Consider the following 18,451-nt stretch of genomic DNA (forward strand, 5'->3'; position numbering starts at 1 on the left):
AAGATTGCCAGGAGAAATATCAATAACCTCAGATATGCAGATGCTGCTGCTGCTAAGTCGATTCAGTCATGTCCGATTCTGTGTGACCTCAAAGACGGCAGCCCACCAGACTCCTCTGTCCCTGGGATTCTCCAGGCAAGAACACTGGAGTGGGTTGCTATTTCCTTCTCCAATGCATAGAAGTGAAAAATGAAAGTGAAGTCACTCAGTCATGTCTGACTCTTAGCAACCCCATGGACTGCAGCCCACCAGGCTCCTCCATCCATGGGATTTTCCAGGCAAGAGTACTGGAGTGGGGTGCCATTGCCTTCTCTGAGATATGCAGATGATACAACCCTTATGGCAGAAAGTGAAGAACTAAAAAGCCTCTTGATGAAAGTGAAAGAGGAGAGTGAAAAAGTTGGCTTAAAGCTCAACATTCAGAAAATGAAGATCATGGCATCCGGTCCCATCACTTCATGGCAAATAGATGGGGAAACAGTGGAAACAGTGTCTGACTTTATTTTTTGGGGCTCCAAAATCACTGCAGATGGTGACTACAGCCATAAAATTAAAAGACGCTTACTCCTTGGAAGGAAAGTTATGACCAACCTAGATAGCATATTCAAAAGCAGAGACATTACTTTGCCAACAAAGGTTCGTCTAGTCAAGGCTATGGTTTTTCCTGTGGTCATGTATGGATGTGAGAGTTGGACTGTGAAGAAAGCTGAGCGCCAAAGAATTGATGCTTTTGAACTGTGGTGTTGGAGAAGACTCTTGAGAGTCCCTTGGACTGCAAGGAGATCCAACCAGTCCATTCTGAAGGAGATCAGCCCTGGGATTTCTTTGGAAGGAATGATGCTAAAGCTGAAACTCCAGTAATTTGGCCACCTCATGGGAAGAGTTGACTCACTGGAAAAGACTCTGATGCTGGGAGGGATTGGGGGCAGGAGGAGAAAGGGACAACAGAGGATGAGATGGCTGGATGGCATCACTGACTCGATGGACATGAGTCTGAGTGAACTCTGGGAGTTGGTGATGGACAGGGAGGCCTGGCGTGCTACGATTCATGGGGTTGCAGAGAGTTGGACATGACTGAGCAACTGAACTGAACTGAACTGAATACTAATTATTATTTAAACCAAGTCATCCTTAATAAGGAAAAGAAGCCTCAATTGTTTTAAAGTAACTTTCTTAAAGACATGCATACATACATGACTTAATTACTTATCTTTGTACCTTTAGTGTTTGTCTTCACAAATTTCAGAAGCAGATCTGAGCTTGAAAAATTGGAGTGTTAGAAAAAACAGGAAAGTGTTGTCACTTAATTGTTTTATTTTTCTTACCTGCCATTTGTGCTTTCTTTATTATATCTTAATTTTTATAGGACGTGGGCTATGTCAAGACCAGTTTGCTGATCGCCTTCTGTGATTTATGGTGTTCGCTCTGTAATTTCTTTGTTTCGGTGCTTCAGGCGCGGAATGAAATTTTATTAGTTTGAAGTTGTAATTGCGTGTCCCAGTGATTCACCATCACCCCATCCACCCCACCCAACCCCCCACAGACACAGAAACCCACGTGACACACACTATAGAAGGGCTTTGAATTTTAAAAAGTAAATAAAAATACGGCCACAAGCAGGAGAGGACATTCACCAGTGGAAAACAACTTTTTACACTGAATGGTAAGCGGTAGTCTCTCGAATGTTCCTCCATCACCATAACAAAGAACTGCTTTTAATCCACTCCCTGAAGCCAAATAGAAGACCATGGAGCAGCAATGTGTATTCCTGGGGGATAAAAGAACACCAAGAAAACACTGCTACTGCAGTCACTCTCTCTTTTTTTTTTTTTTTTGGTAAAACTATTGATCTAAAAAGCCTCCAGAGCTTAAAATTACTCTTAAAATGAATCCCATCCTCATGGGTTTGAGTAGGGAGGACTTTCAGCTTCCTGTGACATGGGCGGTCACCGCCTCAGTGCCCTGTAGAACTGGGGTTTAGGGGCAGAGCTGGCAGGACTTTTGAAGAAAATAGCAGTAGCAGCCGTAGCTGCTTCCATTGAATCGGTATTTGAAGGCATTGCCAATAACATTTTGAAACGAAAGTCTTCAGGGCCACACAGAAGAGGTATTTCAGAATCCGTCTTGATATCTAGTTTCTCTGTTTTTCATTGTGATGCAGTTCACATACCATAATATTAACCTTTCTAAAGAAAATAATTCGATGGCTTTACTATATTCACAGAGTTGTACAACCATCACCACCATCAACCTCCACGATATTTTCATCTCCTTAAAAACAAGCCCCATATATTCACTAGCACTCACTCCCCATTCCACCTGCCAAACAGCCCCTACCCCCCAGATAACCACTAATCAGATAACCACTAATCTCTATGGATTTGCCTATTCTGAACATTTCATGTAAATGGAATCATACCGTATTTGTCATTTTAGTCTGACTTCTTTCATTTAGCACATGGTTTTCAAAGGTCATCCTTGCTGTAGCATGTATCAGTACCTCATTGTTTTTCAAGGTCAAATAATACTTCATTGTACAGATGTACCCTGTTTTTTTAATCCATTCATCAGTTGATGGACATTCGGTTTAAACTTTTAATTTTGGGGCTATTGTGAAGGATAATGCTAAGAATGCTGCTGCTGCTAAGTCATTTCAGTCGTGTCCGACTCTGTGCGACCCCATAGACAGCAGCCCACCAGACTCCCCGGTCCCTGGGATTCTCCAGGCAAGAACACTGGAGTGGGTTGCCATCTCCTTCTCCAATGCATGAAAGTGAAAAGTGAAAGTGAAGTCACTCAGTCGTGTCCGACTCTTAGCGACCCCATGGACTGCAGCCTACCAGGCTCCTCCGTCCATGGGATTTTCCAGGCAAGAGTACTGGACTGGGATGCCATTGCCTTCTAATATTCATGTACAAATTTCGGTGAGGACATGCATTTTCAGGGTTCTTGAATATGTACCTGTTGCAGAAACCAGTACTCAAGCACCACACTCGGAGAGCTGGAGAAGTCAGGCATATTATGCCGGCAGGCCCAGAGGAGTTAACACTCCAAGCACTGAACCCCAAACAAAGGGATTACAGAGTTTTTATAGACAGACTGTAGTGGGCAACACTAGCTGTTAATAGGCTGGTTTCCTCTTCATACCTAGGACTGGGATGGTTGGGTGTCTCGTCTTTCTTTATCCAATTTATCGTGTTAGTAACCTGAGGAGACGGAGAAGGCAATGGCACCCCACTCCAGTACTCTTGCCTGGAAAATCCCATGGACGGAGGAGCCTGTAGGCTGCAGTCCATGGGGTCGCTACAAGTCGGACACGACTGAGCGTCTTCACTTTCACTTTTCACTTTCATGCATTGGAGAAGGAGATGGCAACCCACTCCAGTGTTCTTGCCTGGAGAATCCCAGGGACGGGGGAGCCTGGTGGGCTGCCGTCTCTGGGGTCGCACAGAGTCGGACACGACTGAAGCGATTTAGCAGCAGCAGCAGCAACCTGAGGAGAAGAGGACTGAGCTTAATTTGGACAGATTAAGAAATGGGATGATTAGAGAAGCTGTGGTCTTTGGGCTACATCTCATTGTTCTCTAGGATGAGGAAATGAATTCCTGACTTTTTAAAAATAAATCTATGGGTGGACCATAAACCCTAGTGACTCACAATGTTTCTGCCCCGTAAGACCTGAGTAGCATCTTTCGTGTGTGTGTGTGTATGTATGCGCTCAGTGATGTCCGACTCTTTCAGACCCTATGCACTGTAGCCTGCCAGGCTCCTCTGTCCATGGTATTCTCCAGGTAAGAATACTGGAGTGGGTTGCCATGCCCTCCTCCAGGGGATCTTCCCAACCCAGAGATCAAAAACCCACGTCTCTTGCATCTCTGCATTGGTAGGCGAATTTTTTTTTTTTTTTTTAACCACTGCACCACCTGGAACAGCTTACATGCCTCTTAGCTAATTGCTTGCACTATGATTCCCCCGTGGTGATGTGGACTATGGGTGAAGCCAGAGGGAAGAGAGATGTTAGAGTTTAAAAATGTGTGGTTTTGAGGGGCGTTGGAGGTATAATTTGAAAAGAGCTTCTCTGTGTTCCTTCCACCCTGCAGAGGAATCAGCTGTATTATAACAATGAAGCCCTCACACCATGGGGAGTGGGAGACGGATACTGGGGGAGGGGGATTCTTTGGGTGGGCAGCGAGTAATCCCAGAGCATAAAAAAATCAACGTGTGGCTGTTCTTTAAAATCCTGTGGGGCTTTACTGGTCTTGTTATTTAAAGACTCTTCTGTTTCCTAAACTATCTAGGTTTTTATTTATCCTGGCTTGAAGACCAAAGTTCTGTTCATCAGAGCTGTGTTAGACACGGAAATGTTGTCATTTTGGATTGTATTGGCTTGGCCAAAAATTTGTTCAGGTTTTCTGTTACATCTTGTGAAAAAACCCAAACAAACTTACTGGCCAACGCAGTAAAAAGCAGGAAGGGCCACCACACTAAGAGAAAAAGCGCTGTTTTTTTCCGCTCGCCCCAAAGAGCCCAGACGTCAATGATGATCCTAGGTTGGAAGTTCTTCCACCTTCTGAAGATACACTGCATTTGGGCAGAATTCGCGCCTTCTGTGTGCTTGGGGACAGCAGTAGGTGATCAAGAGAAATGGATTTTCTTTCCATAGTCTACAGTAATTAGGGGAGAAATAAGCAAGTAGGCTAATTTCTCATCATGAAACACCACGGGGCCCTAGACCCGTCAACGCCAGGCAGGGGACCAGCCAGGTGGCAGAGGCTAACAAGCTGTAATTGCTTCCTGTCTCGCCTCCCCATGGATTTTTGCTTTTACACTTAGGCCTTGGAGGCCTCAGCCCAAAGGAGTGTGATGGATGACGGAACTTAATTTAGTTCCTTTAGGTAGAAGGGCCTTTCAACAATGCAGAGCAAAGTCCTTCACGGAAGGCACTCCGTAATGAGTTAATCATTGTACTCCTTCCCTGAGAACTAAACGGAGAAACAGCTCTCTTCTGCCACAGTATTCTTTTTAATAGACTTTACTTTTAGAGTGGTTTTTAGGTTCACAGCAAAATTGAGCAGGAAGTATAGAGTATTTGTAAATAGCCCCTTTACCCATACATGCATATCCTCTGCCAGAATGCGACATTTGTTACAACCAGGGATCCCACACTGGTATCCCAAGTCCTTAGTTTACATTAGGGTTCACTCTTGGTGTTGTGCATTTTATGGGTAGGACGAATGTATAATGATGTGTGTTCACCCTTAGAGTATCATACAGAATAGTTTCAATTCCCTAAAAATTCCCTGTGCTCCACTTACCTATGTCCCCAACCCTCGGCAATCACTGGTCTTTTTACTGTCTCTGTAGTTTGCTTTATCAAAACATCACATAGATAAAGTCATACAGTACGGAGCCTTTTCACACTGGCTTCCTTTCACTTGGTAATGTGTTTAAAAGCCTTCCATGTCTTTTCATGGCTTGAAAGCTGCTTCTTTCAAGTGCTGTAAAGATACTGTCTGTGACCCAGGAAGCAGGTCCTTACCAGTTACTACTTCTGCCAGTGCCTTGATCTTGGACTTCATCCTCCAGAACTGAGAGAAATGAATTCCTGTTTGTAAGCCACCCCGTCAGTGGTTGGTCGTTGCAGCAGCCCAAGCTGGCTAAGACAACAACAACTTTTTATGATGTGATTGACATGCAATAAACTGTACATACTTGGTTTTATTGGGTGTACTTTACATACTATTCAATTCATTTAAGTGTATGATTCAGTAATTTTTAGTGTATTCACGAAGTTTGTGTGTGTATTAGTCTCTCAGTCGTTTCTCTGCGACCCCATGGACTGTAGCCCACCAGGCTCCTTTGTCTATAGGATTCTCGAGGCAAGAATACCGGAGTGGGCTGCCATTTCCTTCTCCGGGGGATCTTCCCATCCCAGGGATTGAATGTGGGTCTTTTGCACTGCAGGTAGATTCTTTACTGTCTGAGCCACCAAAGTGAAAGAAAGTGAAAGTGAAGTTGCTCAGTCGTGTCTGACCCCATGGGCTTTGTGACCCCATGGACGGTAGCCTACCAGTCTTCTCAGTCCATGGGATTTTCCAGGCAAGAGTACTGGAGTGGGTTGCCATTCCCTTCTCCAGGGGATCTTCCCGACCCAGGGATTGAAACCGGGTCTCCTGCATTGTAGGCAGACGCTTTACCCTCTGAGCCACCAGGGAAGCCCCTATTCGTGAAGTTTGCACATATTTGAAATGTACCATGTGGCACATTTTGTTATGTGTACATACCCCTAAAATCATCATAATTTAGATACTTGTCACTGAGAAATTTCAAGCCCATTTGTTATTTATTTCCCTCCTGGCAACTGTTGATCTCCTTTCTATCCTGTAAAGTCATTTCCATTTTTAAGAATTATATATATAGGGACTTCCCTGGAGGTCCAGTGGTTAAGATGCTGTGCTTCCACTGCAGAGGTCATGGGTTCAATTCCCTGGTCTGGAGACTGAGAATCCCCCGTGCTAAAAAATAAAAGGGGAAGCAGGAAGAATTTTATATGAACAAAATCATATAGTGTGTACTGTTGTTTTGTTTTTGATCTGACTTCTTCATTCAGCAGAATTACTTTAAGATTCATCTGTGCTGTAGCTTGACTTCTATAGTTCATTTTTTTTGTTGTTGCTGAGAAGTATTCAATTGTGTGGGCTTCTATGGTGGCTCAGTGGTAAAGAATCCAGTGCAGGAGATGTGGGTTTGATCCCTGGGTTGAGAAGATCCCCTGGAGGAAGAAATGGCAACCCACTCCAGTATTCTTGCTTGGAGAATCCTATGGACAGAGGATCCTGGTGGGCTACAGTCCATGGGAATCTCAAAAGAGTCAGACACAACTTAGTGACTAAATAACAACAATTCAATTGCATGATCATTCCACAATGGAAATTGGGTTGTTTGCAATTTAGAGCTGTTAAAGAAGCTGCCATCAACATCCATGGACAAATCTTTGTATGACTTATGCTTTCACTCCTTGTGGGTAAATACCTAGGATTGGCGTGGCTGGGTCCTATGGCAATCATTTGTTTTAGCTTTTTAAAAAACTGCTGAACTGTTTTTCCATAGTGGTTGTATCATTTTGCACCTTCTTCTGTGCTGTATGGAAGTTCCAGGCTCCCCCTCCTCCGCAACACCTCGTATGGTCAGTTCCTTTAGTCTCAGCCCTTGTAATACACGGTGTGTTTCACAGTTTAAACTCCACTGGGAACTTCCCTGATGCTCCAGTGGCTAAGACTTCATGCTCCCAATGCAGGGTGCCTGGGTTCAGCCTCGGTCAGGGAACTGGATCCCGCAGGCTGCGACTGAGGACCCTGGTGCAGCCAAATAAATAAAAATAAATATTACAAAAAATGCCACTGGTCCTAACTACCTAGGAGCTCCATCCAACATCACTTTTTTAAGTCTTTGCTCATCCTATTCTTGCCACCTGGATGCTTCTCTGTCTATCCCTCACCTTAGTTAAACAGTCTTCCTTTTAACATTCAGCCCCAGGACTCCTGGTTCCCCCAGGTTGCACCAAAGTCGACTTCTACATATATATATATATACCCATAGAATTCTGTGGATGATTTTTTTTTCAAAGCATATTTGCATTATGGTGAGATCCTCTGTGTGATGGTTTTCCCCTCTCAAGGATGGGGCCCCAATACAGGCCTGGGTACCTCATTGATTTTCTGTAATGAATGAAAAGGCAGAGACAGGGTTGGTCATCCTGAGAGTGGTGCTTTTTCCCTACAACTTGAAAAACATCACCTCATTTGCTCTTATTCAAAGAGCACTGCCATTACAATAATTGCTATTTGTAATTTATTGATCAGAAACAATTGTGTTGCTAAGAGAATACTTTTAAATAAAACGAACAATTGCCCGCATTCTTAAAAACAACCTTCGGACAGAGAAGGCAAAAGATAAATGAAATCAAAGAAGCTCATGAACTTCAAGGAAATTAAATTTTGTCTGAATGAGGGTCATCTTGTCTGTCTTCACTCTTAGAATTTTAATGTTTCCTCTCTGAGGATTCTAAGTATTTTTGAGTGAACTAGAGTTAGTCATTATGCCTGTAATATTTTATTGATATTGATTAGCGACAAAGGGACAGGATTGAGAAATATATTCAAGCATCTTTGGAGAAATTCTTAGTAGTCAATAGTATCTGCAAGTTTTTCAACTCCCCAGAAAATAGTCTAATGCAGGTATCGGGCTCACAGGAGGAAGGCAGAAACAGAGAAGAGTTAGCTGGTTTCCAAGACAGTAGTTTCTGGTAAGAAGGGGATGTTAAAGGGGTTAAGTTTCAAAGTCTGATTAGAAATTGCAGCTACGGAATTTGGAGTGATCGTCACTGAGGCTTTAAAGCCTGTGGATTTGGCCTGCTGTGCACAGGCAGTGGTTCTTGATTTTTAACCCAGAGCAAAGTGGCAGCCAAGCAAAAAAAAGAAAACATATGCAGCGCCTTCTGGAGGATACTGAGTGCACTGGAGCAATGCTCAGAATTCAACAGCAAGATGAGTTAAAAGAAAGCACCAGAATATGGGAAACTCTAAAGCAATCTGGCTGAGTAACCCAAAGTATTTTGAAATACTCTTTCATGAGTTTTGTTCCAAAGCAAAGTAATTCCAGCCATCATGAGCTAAATAAAGCTCTAGTAAGATCAATACAGTCATGGTAAGATGAGGAGGTTTATAATTAAAGCCCATGAGAAAGGGCAAGACTACAGTGAAAAGCCATGCTCAAATTCTCATGTGCACAGCAACCACCCAGGAGCCTTGTGAAAATGAGGGTTCTAATCCCCCAGGTACAGGTGGGAGCCTGTACAACAGCCCTCAGGGGGTGGGGATGCTCTCTGTCCTCAGACTGCACTTGGAGTTGCATATGCAGAAATGTAAGTAAGCAGGTTGCTCTTCTCTTTTGAAACAGATTTTGAAACTTGTCATGTGAAGCTCTCTGGCATAGTAACTGAGTCTGTTCTTAACAGTCCTATGTGTCTTGGGAGGGTATGGAAATTGATTCTGATTTTTACGTTGTGCTTTAAGGGAGAAAGAGAAATGGATATTTTACATTAAGGGCATTGTGGGAAAAAAGAAAAATCAATTGAAAAAAATTCCAGACTGAATTGTGTTTGTTTTAGGGTTGAAAGTAGTCCCACCATTTATTGTATGGTGCTCTCGACTACTGGGTAACATTAAATTGTATCCAGTATCTTGCCTACATATATCAGAAATAAAAGTGGTACTCAAAAAATTTTAAGCCAAAAGTTCCATAAGAACAGTCACTTTTCTGGTTAAAACTTGAAAATAAAGACTGTCTGATTTGAATGTTAGGTTTCAATCCAATAAGTCTTTACCACTTACTAACTATATGCGATGATTTATACCTTACCCTCTGTAAAATGGGTCTGCATTCTACAGTTGTTTTTGGATTGAGTTAGTATCTGTGAAGCTCTTAGACCAGTGCTAGGCTATCTAAATGTTTGTTAACTATATGACCAAAGTAAGATGTGTTAGTGTCACGTCTTGGTTGCCCAGTGACCCTCTGGAATCCAGAAGGCCTATTTCTCTTTTCAAACAATGAAAACATCATCCTACAAGACTTCCCCAACGAGCAACTGGATCAGAGAGAAAGGTGATTTCAGCCAAACAACAGGAAACCTCGAAATAAATTCACAGAATCCAGGAGTTTATTATTTCGCTTGTTTGGTTAGACTTACTTCCATCCTTTGGTTTTGCAGCTGGTGATGTATATTGGCCAGGTAACCAAAGAGATCTTGAAGTGGCCCCGCCCCTTCTCCCCTCCTGTCGTGAAACTCGAGAAGAGAGTGATGGCTGAATATGGGATGCCGTCCACCCACGCCATGGCAGCCACGGCCATCTCCTTCACCCTCCTTATCTCTACCATGGACAGGTACCAGGTGAGACAGTGACTCTTCTTCTTCACCGTTTAACACCAGAGGAAGCAAGGAGGGGTTTGGCTTCAGGACTTCAGGGCAAAGAGGGGTTTTTCTTCAGGGGTCTTGCCTTTTTTTTTTTTTTTTTTCTGAAGGACAATGAAACTTATGAAGTAAAGATGGGGGAACACTTATTGAACAGTGATGATTTCTTTATTAATGAAGTGACCATATGATTTAGTGTCCAAAGCAGGTTATGCCCAAGAGTGAAAGTGGACACCATTGATAATAAGAGTAAAACAAGCATCACCAGGCTGTGTGGTCTACCCCTTCTGGAAGCATTTTCACCCTGAGCTAACTTGACCAGATGGCTCTTAAGTCGCTGCCTGCATCCTCTGTTTACAAGAGATATGAGGGGCTGATGATCCTAGTAGATGACTCTCCAGGGTGGAGATGATTTCACCAAATCCTCAAGCTCGATATCCCAGGGCCCAGGGTGAAATAGAATCTGGGCTCAAATTAGCTCCCAAAGATGCATCTGCCCTTTCTTGGGGCTCAACTATTAGAAATAATCAGTCCACATTTTCTAGAAAGCTTGTCTAAATGACAGGAGATTAATAAGTGTTGAAAATAGAATTTCACTTATTATCTGCTTAAATGCCAGTTGTAGCAAGACCTTTTCAAAGTTATATACTATTGGGAATTTCATGGTGGTCCAGTGGTTAAAACCTTGGTGCCTAGGTGCAATCCCTGATCGGGGAACTAAGATCGCAGAAGCCACCCAGCACGGCTGAAAAATACATAAAAGTTATATTACTACTTTAATGGAGATTTATTTTTCCTATCTGAGAACTTTTGCTCTATTTTGGTGCTTAATTTCAGAAATTGTATCTTTTGCCTGTTGGAAAATTTAGATTTTGCTAACACTAGCAGTCTCCTGTGTAAATGGCAGCATTGCTTCTCCTGCCCTCTTTACACCAAAAACCCAGAGGCATTCCATGTTTCAGGTTGTAGATAACACGGGAGGCTTGTTTTGGGTTTGAGAGAGAACAAGATTAGTGTCAGGTCCTGACCCACCTGGTTTTCTATTTGGGCACCTGGGATTAGACCTCAGTCTCCTAAATGGGAAAGGGACAGGTATAGGATTATATCTGACTGTGTGTTCAGTCATGTCTGACTCTTGTGACCCCATGGACTGTGGCCCACCAGGCTCCTCTGTCCATGGGATTCTGCAGGCAAGAATACTAGAGTGGGTTGCCATTTCCTACTCCAGGGGATCTTCCTGACCCAGGGATGGAAGCTGTATCTCTTGCGTCTCTTACATTGGCAGGCGAATTCTTTACCACTGTTCCACCTGGGAAGCCCCCATACCACTCTTGATCTTAGCCAACTTAAACATCATGCCAGGATTTAAAAAAAAAAAAAAATGTCTTAGCTCCCCAATACTGTTGGAGTTTATTGGATGCAGACTTCTGAGCTATGTTGTACTGCCCCCATGCCATCTGTCCCAGAAGGACATAGTGCTCCCATCACTGGCCCCATCACTGGGAGCTGTTAGCATCCAGAGAAGCCTGTGAACTTGCTTCTCTTAGGAAAAAAGCAACAAGTGGGGCTGACTGCAGGAAAGCAACAACAGTCATTTTTATGCTTATTTCAAGGCCACCTGGATCTTCTTAAAAACTTCTTTACAGCTCATATGATGAAACAATTTTCTTAAGGCCTGAGTTGTTATGGACTTCTTTTTCTATTTGATTTTTAATGATAAATATATTTAGCTAGTTTGGTTGTTTATTCGTGAATAGCCCTAAAAATGGGTTTATTTCTTTAAATACGTATTTAGGCTAATACCCAACCTCTAAATTGTGACTGCATTAGCTTATTCCATTTTTAACACTTTTTCAATTAAAATCAGAGACCCAGTTAATGATAAATCTTCAGAAAAGCGGTACAACCCTATATCACTGTACTCAGATGTTACATTGGAAAGCACATGTTGACTTGGACTCAGAAGATGTGGTTCCTCGTTCAGACTGTGTCACTGCTGACTGTATTACTGAGGTCAAGTCACTGCACCTCTCTGAGCCTTGGCTTCTGTTGGGAGGATCAAATGGGATTGATGGGCAACCATCTTTGTGCAAAAGTTCAGGACTAATGCAACTTATTATCAAGGTTAAGGGTTTCCTCATTTGTAGACTGGGGCTAACGATAGACTGTACTTCATAAGGTGTGTGAAGAGTGACTGTAAAGTACTTCACATAATATAGACAGTTCTGTATCATCTTAATTCTTAGCACCATGGAAGACCACAGACATTAGTACTTGAAGCAACTGAATTATATCTCTATATCTAGTTCATCAGCATATCTGTGTGTGCCTTATATGACTTATCATTAGCCAGATTCCTCCAACTGTTTTCATTATTCATCCACAAATGTCAAGATTCAGTGAAGTCTAGACTTTTGCCTTGACATATGTACAGATATGCCAGTCTTAGCTTGGCATTGCTGTTCCCAGACTTCCCTATGAAGCCAGTTGTTGCCAAGCTTTATCTTCACAGCACATCTTGGGAAGGTACCTGGTTGGACTTTGTAAAATTATAGTACCGTCCATATACCTTGCCTCTTGGAAATACTGTATATTTCACAAATTTTAAGTATAGGTAGAAATAGTGATGGCACCCCACTCCAGTACTCTTGCCTGGAGAATCCCATGGATGGAGGAGCCTGGTCGGCTGCAGTCCATGCAGTCACTAAGAGTCGGACACAACTGAGAGACCTCACTTTCACTTTTCCTTTCATGCATTGGAGAAGGAAATGGCAACCTACTCAAGTGTTCTTGCCTGGAGAATCCCAGGGACGGGGGAGCCTGGTGGGCTGCCGTCTCTGGGGTCACACAGAGTCGGACACGACTGAAGCAACGCAGCGGCAGCAGAAATAAAAAATCATTTACTCCACTAAAACTTTCAGCACAATAGCTATGGTCAAGTTCCAGTGTGTCTTATTTGCAGGTCAGTATGTTGTGAAGCTTCCTTCCAGAATTACATTCCTAGGCATTTTCTCCTTCTCTTTCCTTAGTTTTCCCATTTTTTTGAGTGATTTTAGATCATCAAACTGCTGGCCTAAGAAATATGAGATTGAGACTAGAAGTTAATGGATCAGAAACCCCTTCCCTTCTACAACATCAAGCTGTGTGTGTCTGAACCTGAACTGATGCCTTGTTTTCTCTTCCTCCCCTGCAGTATCCCTTTGTTTTGGGACTGATGATGGCTGTGGTGTTCTCCACGTTGGTGGGTCTCAGCCGACTTTACACTGGGATGCACACGGTCCTGGTAAGGCTTTGTGGGCGAGTCTTGGAGTGATATCTGAATAGGAGTGTGGCCAGTGTGTTCTTCACACTGTATGTTTATAAAGCTATTTGCATTTCATAAGAAGGCCAGTGAAGGCTATAATTTTATTTCCCATCAGGCAAATGAATTAGGAAATGATTATCTTAAGGCACATGTATAATAGTAGTAATGAATCATTAAGATACTATCAAGTAGGCTGGTCTGGGTTAGACTGGCTAGAACAGCAATGAAGATCCAGGTAATTTGTTTACATGCTGGTTTACTGATGATGAAGCAGGCAGTGCAGAAACATATCCAGGGTCAGGGATGTTGAGTGATGGATGAAGTTCTTCACTTAGGTCCTCACAGAAATGGTTCAATTCAGGGGTCTTAGCTGCCTTTGCAGGGTAGGAGTCCCACCAGGTCAAAAGAGCCCAGCATCATGGGCTTGCTTCCTTCCATAGGGGTTTGCATTTAAACAGCTGTCTACTTTTTTTTTTTTTTTTAACCATATTAGGAATTTTTTTCAGAGCTGCCACAGTTAGCTCAGTTGAAATGACTCAATTCTATTTCCTAGTGTGCCAGCCATCTGCCTAGGAGTTCCAGAGCATAATGCTGGCCCTGGCTTACCATGGGCACTATTTATCATGGTAATTGGTGATAGATTTCTTTAAAAAGGACTAGGCCCTTGCTAATTGTGTTACTCTCCACATGAAGCTCAACAATTGGGTTAGCATAAGGCCTCAGAGGGAAAGGCCAGCCTTCACTGGCCTTCTTATTTCTCCTCTTCTGCCTGACCTTGGTCATCCAGAGGTGGGGGATGGAAGGACAGAAGCCACAGAGGGGAACAGATTTAGGGAGAGGGTTTGTCAAAATGGGCAGAAGCAGAGAATGGGAAGGAAAATAAACCCAGAGTCCAGGAGTTTATGGCTGCATGGGATTCAGAGAGCGGTACCATCATGCTTTCTTCTTTAAAAAAAAAAAATTTGATTAATTTTTGCCTGTGTTCAGTCTTTGTTGCTGCACATGGGATTTCTCTAGTGGCAATGAGCAGGTGGGGGGCTACTCTCTTGTCGCGGAGCACAGGCTTTAAGGCACAAGGGTTCAATAGTTGTGGCACACAGGCTTAGTTGCTCTGTGGCAGGTGGGATCTTCCTGGACCAGGGATCGAACCCCTGTCTCCTGCATTGGCAGGTGGATTCACAACCACTGGACCACCAGGGAAGCCCCATGCTTTCCTCTCAAAACAAAACAAATTCTAACTCCGAGGAAAGTGGGGACCTGAGTGGAATCAGGGCCGAACCCAGGGTGAGGCCAGGAAGGCAGGAAATCGAAGAGGTGCCAAACAACTCTGGAATCAAGAGAAATGATGCTCAGGCAATACATTAAAAAAAAAAAATCAAAATCAATGCTGAAATTTTCCATGATGAACAAAACATACCAGTTTGAGATAAACTGCCTGTGTGTGACCTTGCTGACTTTGCACCATGCTGGTCCTGGAGTGCAGCCTAGGATGCAAGGGGTGTGAAAATATGACACAACAGTTAGGGGTCAGGCTTATTATCTACCTACCAAGACAGGTCCCTGCTGTTCCCGTCCCTCCGCACAGTGTGTCGCGTGGCTTCTAAGACTTCAGGGGAAAAGGGGAGGAGTGCATTCTCAATTTGCTACACCACTGCACCTCATCATAAAGGGGTTCTCTCCAAATGCGTCCACAGGCTTGAATATGGAACAAAGCAGAACTCTCTTGGGTGTTTGAGTATTTCTTTTATCTGGGGCAACTTTTTAATTTCCATAGGTTTTATTAAAAAGCGATCTTAGGAACTCAGGTTAAAATTAAACCCAAAGTAAACAGGAGACTGTGGGGCTGCAGACATGAATAGAGGGTACAGAAAACCCTGGATTCAATAAGAATCCAGCTACATGTCTATCTTTAGGTCTGAAAGTAGGTTGGGGGATGGAGAAGCACAAATCTGCGGGGAAGATCGTTAAGGCCTCTCTTTGAGATTCGAGGAATGGGTCCCCCCACCCATTTCAAAAAATCTGTCCTAGGAGAAACTAGAACAAGGGGTATATGTGTGTGTGTGTGCTCAGTCGCTCAGTCATGTCTAACACTTTGCATAGTCACAACTATTCCTCCCACCCCCATTCTGCACCACCATTGGAGTCCAAGGACATCCTTCACTTGAATAGTTTTGTCTCCTAAAGTTCAGAGATCCTGGGCTTCTCTGTCAGTCCAGTGGTTAAGACTCCATGCTGCCAATGCAGGGGACGTGGGATCCATCTCTGTCTGGAAAACTAAGATCCCATGTGCTACACAATGGGCCAAAAAATAAGAGATTTGAGACCCTGACTCAGGCCCAGATCCAAGTCAGGCTCCAGGGCTAGAGGCATGATCCAGGCATGAACACACACACTCAGTTGTGTCCAACTCTTTTGCCACCATGTAGACTTTAGCCCACCAGCCTCCTCTGTCCACGAGATTCTCCAGGCAAGAATACTAGAGTGGGTTGCCATTCCCTTCTCCAGGGGATCTTCCTGACCCAGGTATGGAACCCAAGTCTACTACCTTACAGGTGGATTCTTTACCACTGAGCCACCTAGGAAGCCCATGGCCCAGGGTAGGATGATACATAATTTCTCTTAGCAAAAACAGATGTTTTTAATAGAAAGATGGAGTTGAATTATGGATTTGCTGTCTTCTCTATTTAGCAGCAACTTAGTAAGCTTCTTGGCTCCAATGGCAAAGGGTCTGCCTGCGATGCGGGAGACCCGGGTTCAATCCTTGGATTGAGAAGGTCCCCTGGAGAAGGAAATGGCAACCCACTCTAGTATTCTTGCCTGGAAAATCCCATGGACAGAGGAGTCTGGCAGACGATAGTCCATGGGGTTGCAAAGAGTCCAACATGACTTAGTGACTAACACTAGTAAGCTTCTGCAGGCTACAGGCTTGGAGCTAGATCTGGAAAATAAAATGTACGCCACCCTCCAAGTGTCTAAGTCTGTTGATGGAGTCAAACATATGAGCTTCTGATTACTGGCTCTGCTGCTGCTGCTGCTGCTGCTGCTGCTGCTGCTGCTGCGTCACTCCAGTTGTGTCTGACTCTATGCGACCCCAGAGACGGCAGCCCACCAGGATCCTCTGTCCATGGGATTTTCCAGGCAAGAACACTGGAGTGGGGTTCCATTGCCTTCTCCGTTACTGGCTCTAATGAGTGTTATAATTAGCTCGGAACAGCTAAATCAGGCCAGGCCACCTAGGTGGCATGCCTCCCCCCTGGACCCTTCACGTTCTCCAGGAACAGCCACAGACTAGTGGTTCTCAACCTTGGCTACACATTCAAATCCCATGGAAAACTTTTCAAAAATATTTGGACACCCAGATTTACAGCAGCAGCATTATTTACAGTAGCCAAAAGGTGAAAGCCACCCACATGTCCACTGATGGACGAATGGATAAATAATCTGGTTCATACGTACAATGGAATGTTATTCAGCCTTGAAAAGGAAAGAAATTCTGACACATGCTACAGCATGGAAGAAACTTGAAGACATCATGCTAAGTGAAACAAACCAGTCACCAAAGAGAAATACAATATGATTGTGCATATATGATGTCCTTAGAGTCGAATTCAGAAAGTCAGAAAGTAAAGTCATGTCCAACTCTTTGCGAATCCATGAACTATAGCCTGCCAGGCTCCTCTGTTCATGGAACTTTCCAGGTAAGAATACTGAAGTGGGTTGCCATGCCCTTCCTGACCCAGGGATCGAACCTGGCTGTCTTATATCTCCTGCATTGGCAGGCAGGTTCTTTATCGCTAGTGCCACCTGGGATTCCCACAGAACGTAAAGGTAAAGGTGGTCGCCAGAGCATGAAGGATGAGAGGAAGAACGGGGAGTTATTATTAATGGGGTACAGAGTTTTAGTTTAGGGTGATGAAAAAGTTCTGCAGGTGGATAGCAGTGATGGTTGGGCAACAATGTAAATGTTCTTAATACCACTGAACTGTATGCTTTGAAATGGTTAAGATGACAAATTTTATGTTGTGTGTGTGTGTGTGTGTGTGTGTTTAACCATAGTGAAAGATACAGTCCTATGCATTGGTGTTTTTTCAAAGCTCCTTGGTTGGTCTTAATGTGCAGCCAGGGTTGAGAGCCATTGACGAGACTGTCCTTTAGAACTGGGCACGGGCACAAGCCTGAACAAGAGAGGGAGGTGGGGACAGTGCTGCATAGGCACCGACTGTGTCCCCCGCCTGAATGGCTCTAATCACACCCGGCTTGGAGGTTCACAGCACACAGGTCATCCAGGAGGCTGCCAGCCTCCTATAAATGGCTCTCCTCCGCTCGTAGTGACTTAAGCGGGCAGGAAGTCCAAAAACAAGGTGATAATATGTATTCATACAGCTGAATCACTTTGCTGTAGAGCAGAAACTAACACAGCATTGTAAAGCAACTCTACTCCAATAAAAATTAATTTCAGAAAATCTGGTGACATTACACGGGAAACTTTCTGTCCTTCCCCTTGTAATAGTGTTTTATAGATAGTAGCTTCTGAGTAGACTGGGAACAGTGTGTTTTGAGCGATGGCAAGGAATCCATAAAACTATTTTTTGGTGACCAAAGACTGATTTTTTCCTGCTAAAACTACTATTTAAGCTTTGTTTCTTGATGCTTTGTCAAGTGTCTATATGTCCTCTTTTGGTGTCATATCTTTTTGCCTTTTCATACTGTTCATGGGATTCTCAAGGTAAGACTACTGAAGTGGTTTGCCATTCCCTTCTCCAGTAGACCACATTTCGTCAGAACCCTCCACCATGACGCATCCGTCTTGGGTGGCCCTACATGGCATGGCTCATAGTTTCATTGAGTTAGACTCACTGGAAAAGACCCTGATGCTGGGAAAGATTGAAGGCAGAAGGAGAAGGGGATGACAGAGCATGAGATGGTTGGATAGCATCACTGACTCGATGGACATGAGTTTGAGCAAGCTCCAGGAGTTGATGATGGACAGGGAAGCCTGGCGTGCTGCAGTCCATGGGATCATAAAGAGTCGGACACGACTGAGTGACTGAACTGAACTACATGTCAAGTGCAATAATTGAAACTGTTGATGATTAAAAATAATTTAACATACCTTAAAAAAAAAGGTTCTCCATGCATCAAGGGGAGGAATAGTTCATGGAGCGCAGTCATTTGCT

General features: G+C 43.7%; 1 protein-coding gene across 1 annotated transcript in view; it reads left to right on the forward strand.

Annotated features, from left to right (window-relative positions):
* Positions 1–18,451, forward strand: part of SGPP2 (sphingosine-1-phosphate phosphatase 2) — a 146,748-nt gene that overhangs the window by 92,119 nt on the left and 36,178 nt on the right. The window contains exons 3-4 of the mRNA XM_061386338.1: positions 9,770–9,949; positions 13,164–13,253. Of these exons, the coding sequence (XP_061242322.1) occupies positions 9,770–9,949; positions 13,164–13,253 (270 nt within the window). The remainder of the gene's footprint in view (positions 1–9,769; positions 9,950–13,163; positions 13,254–18,451) is intronic.

Source organism: Bos javanicus, chromosome 2 (genome assembly GCF_032452875.1).
Source record: "Bos javanicus breed banteng chromosome 2, ARS-OSU_banteng_1.0, whole genome shotgun sequence".
Classification (NCBI taxonomy): Eukaryota; Metazoa; Chordata; class Mammalia; order Artiodactyla; family Bovidae; genus Bos; species Bos javanicus.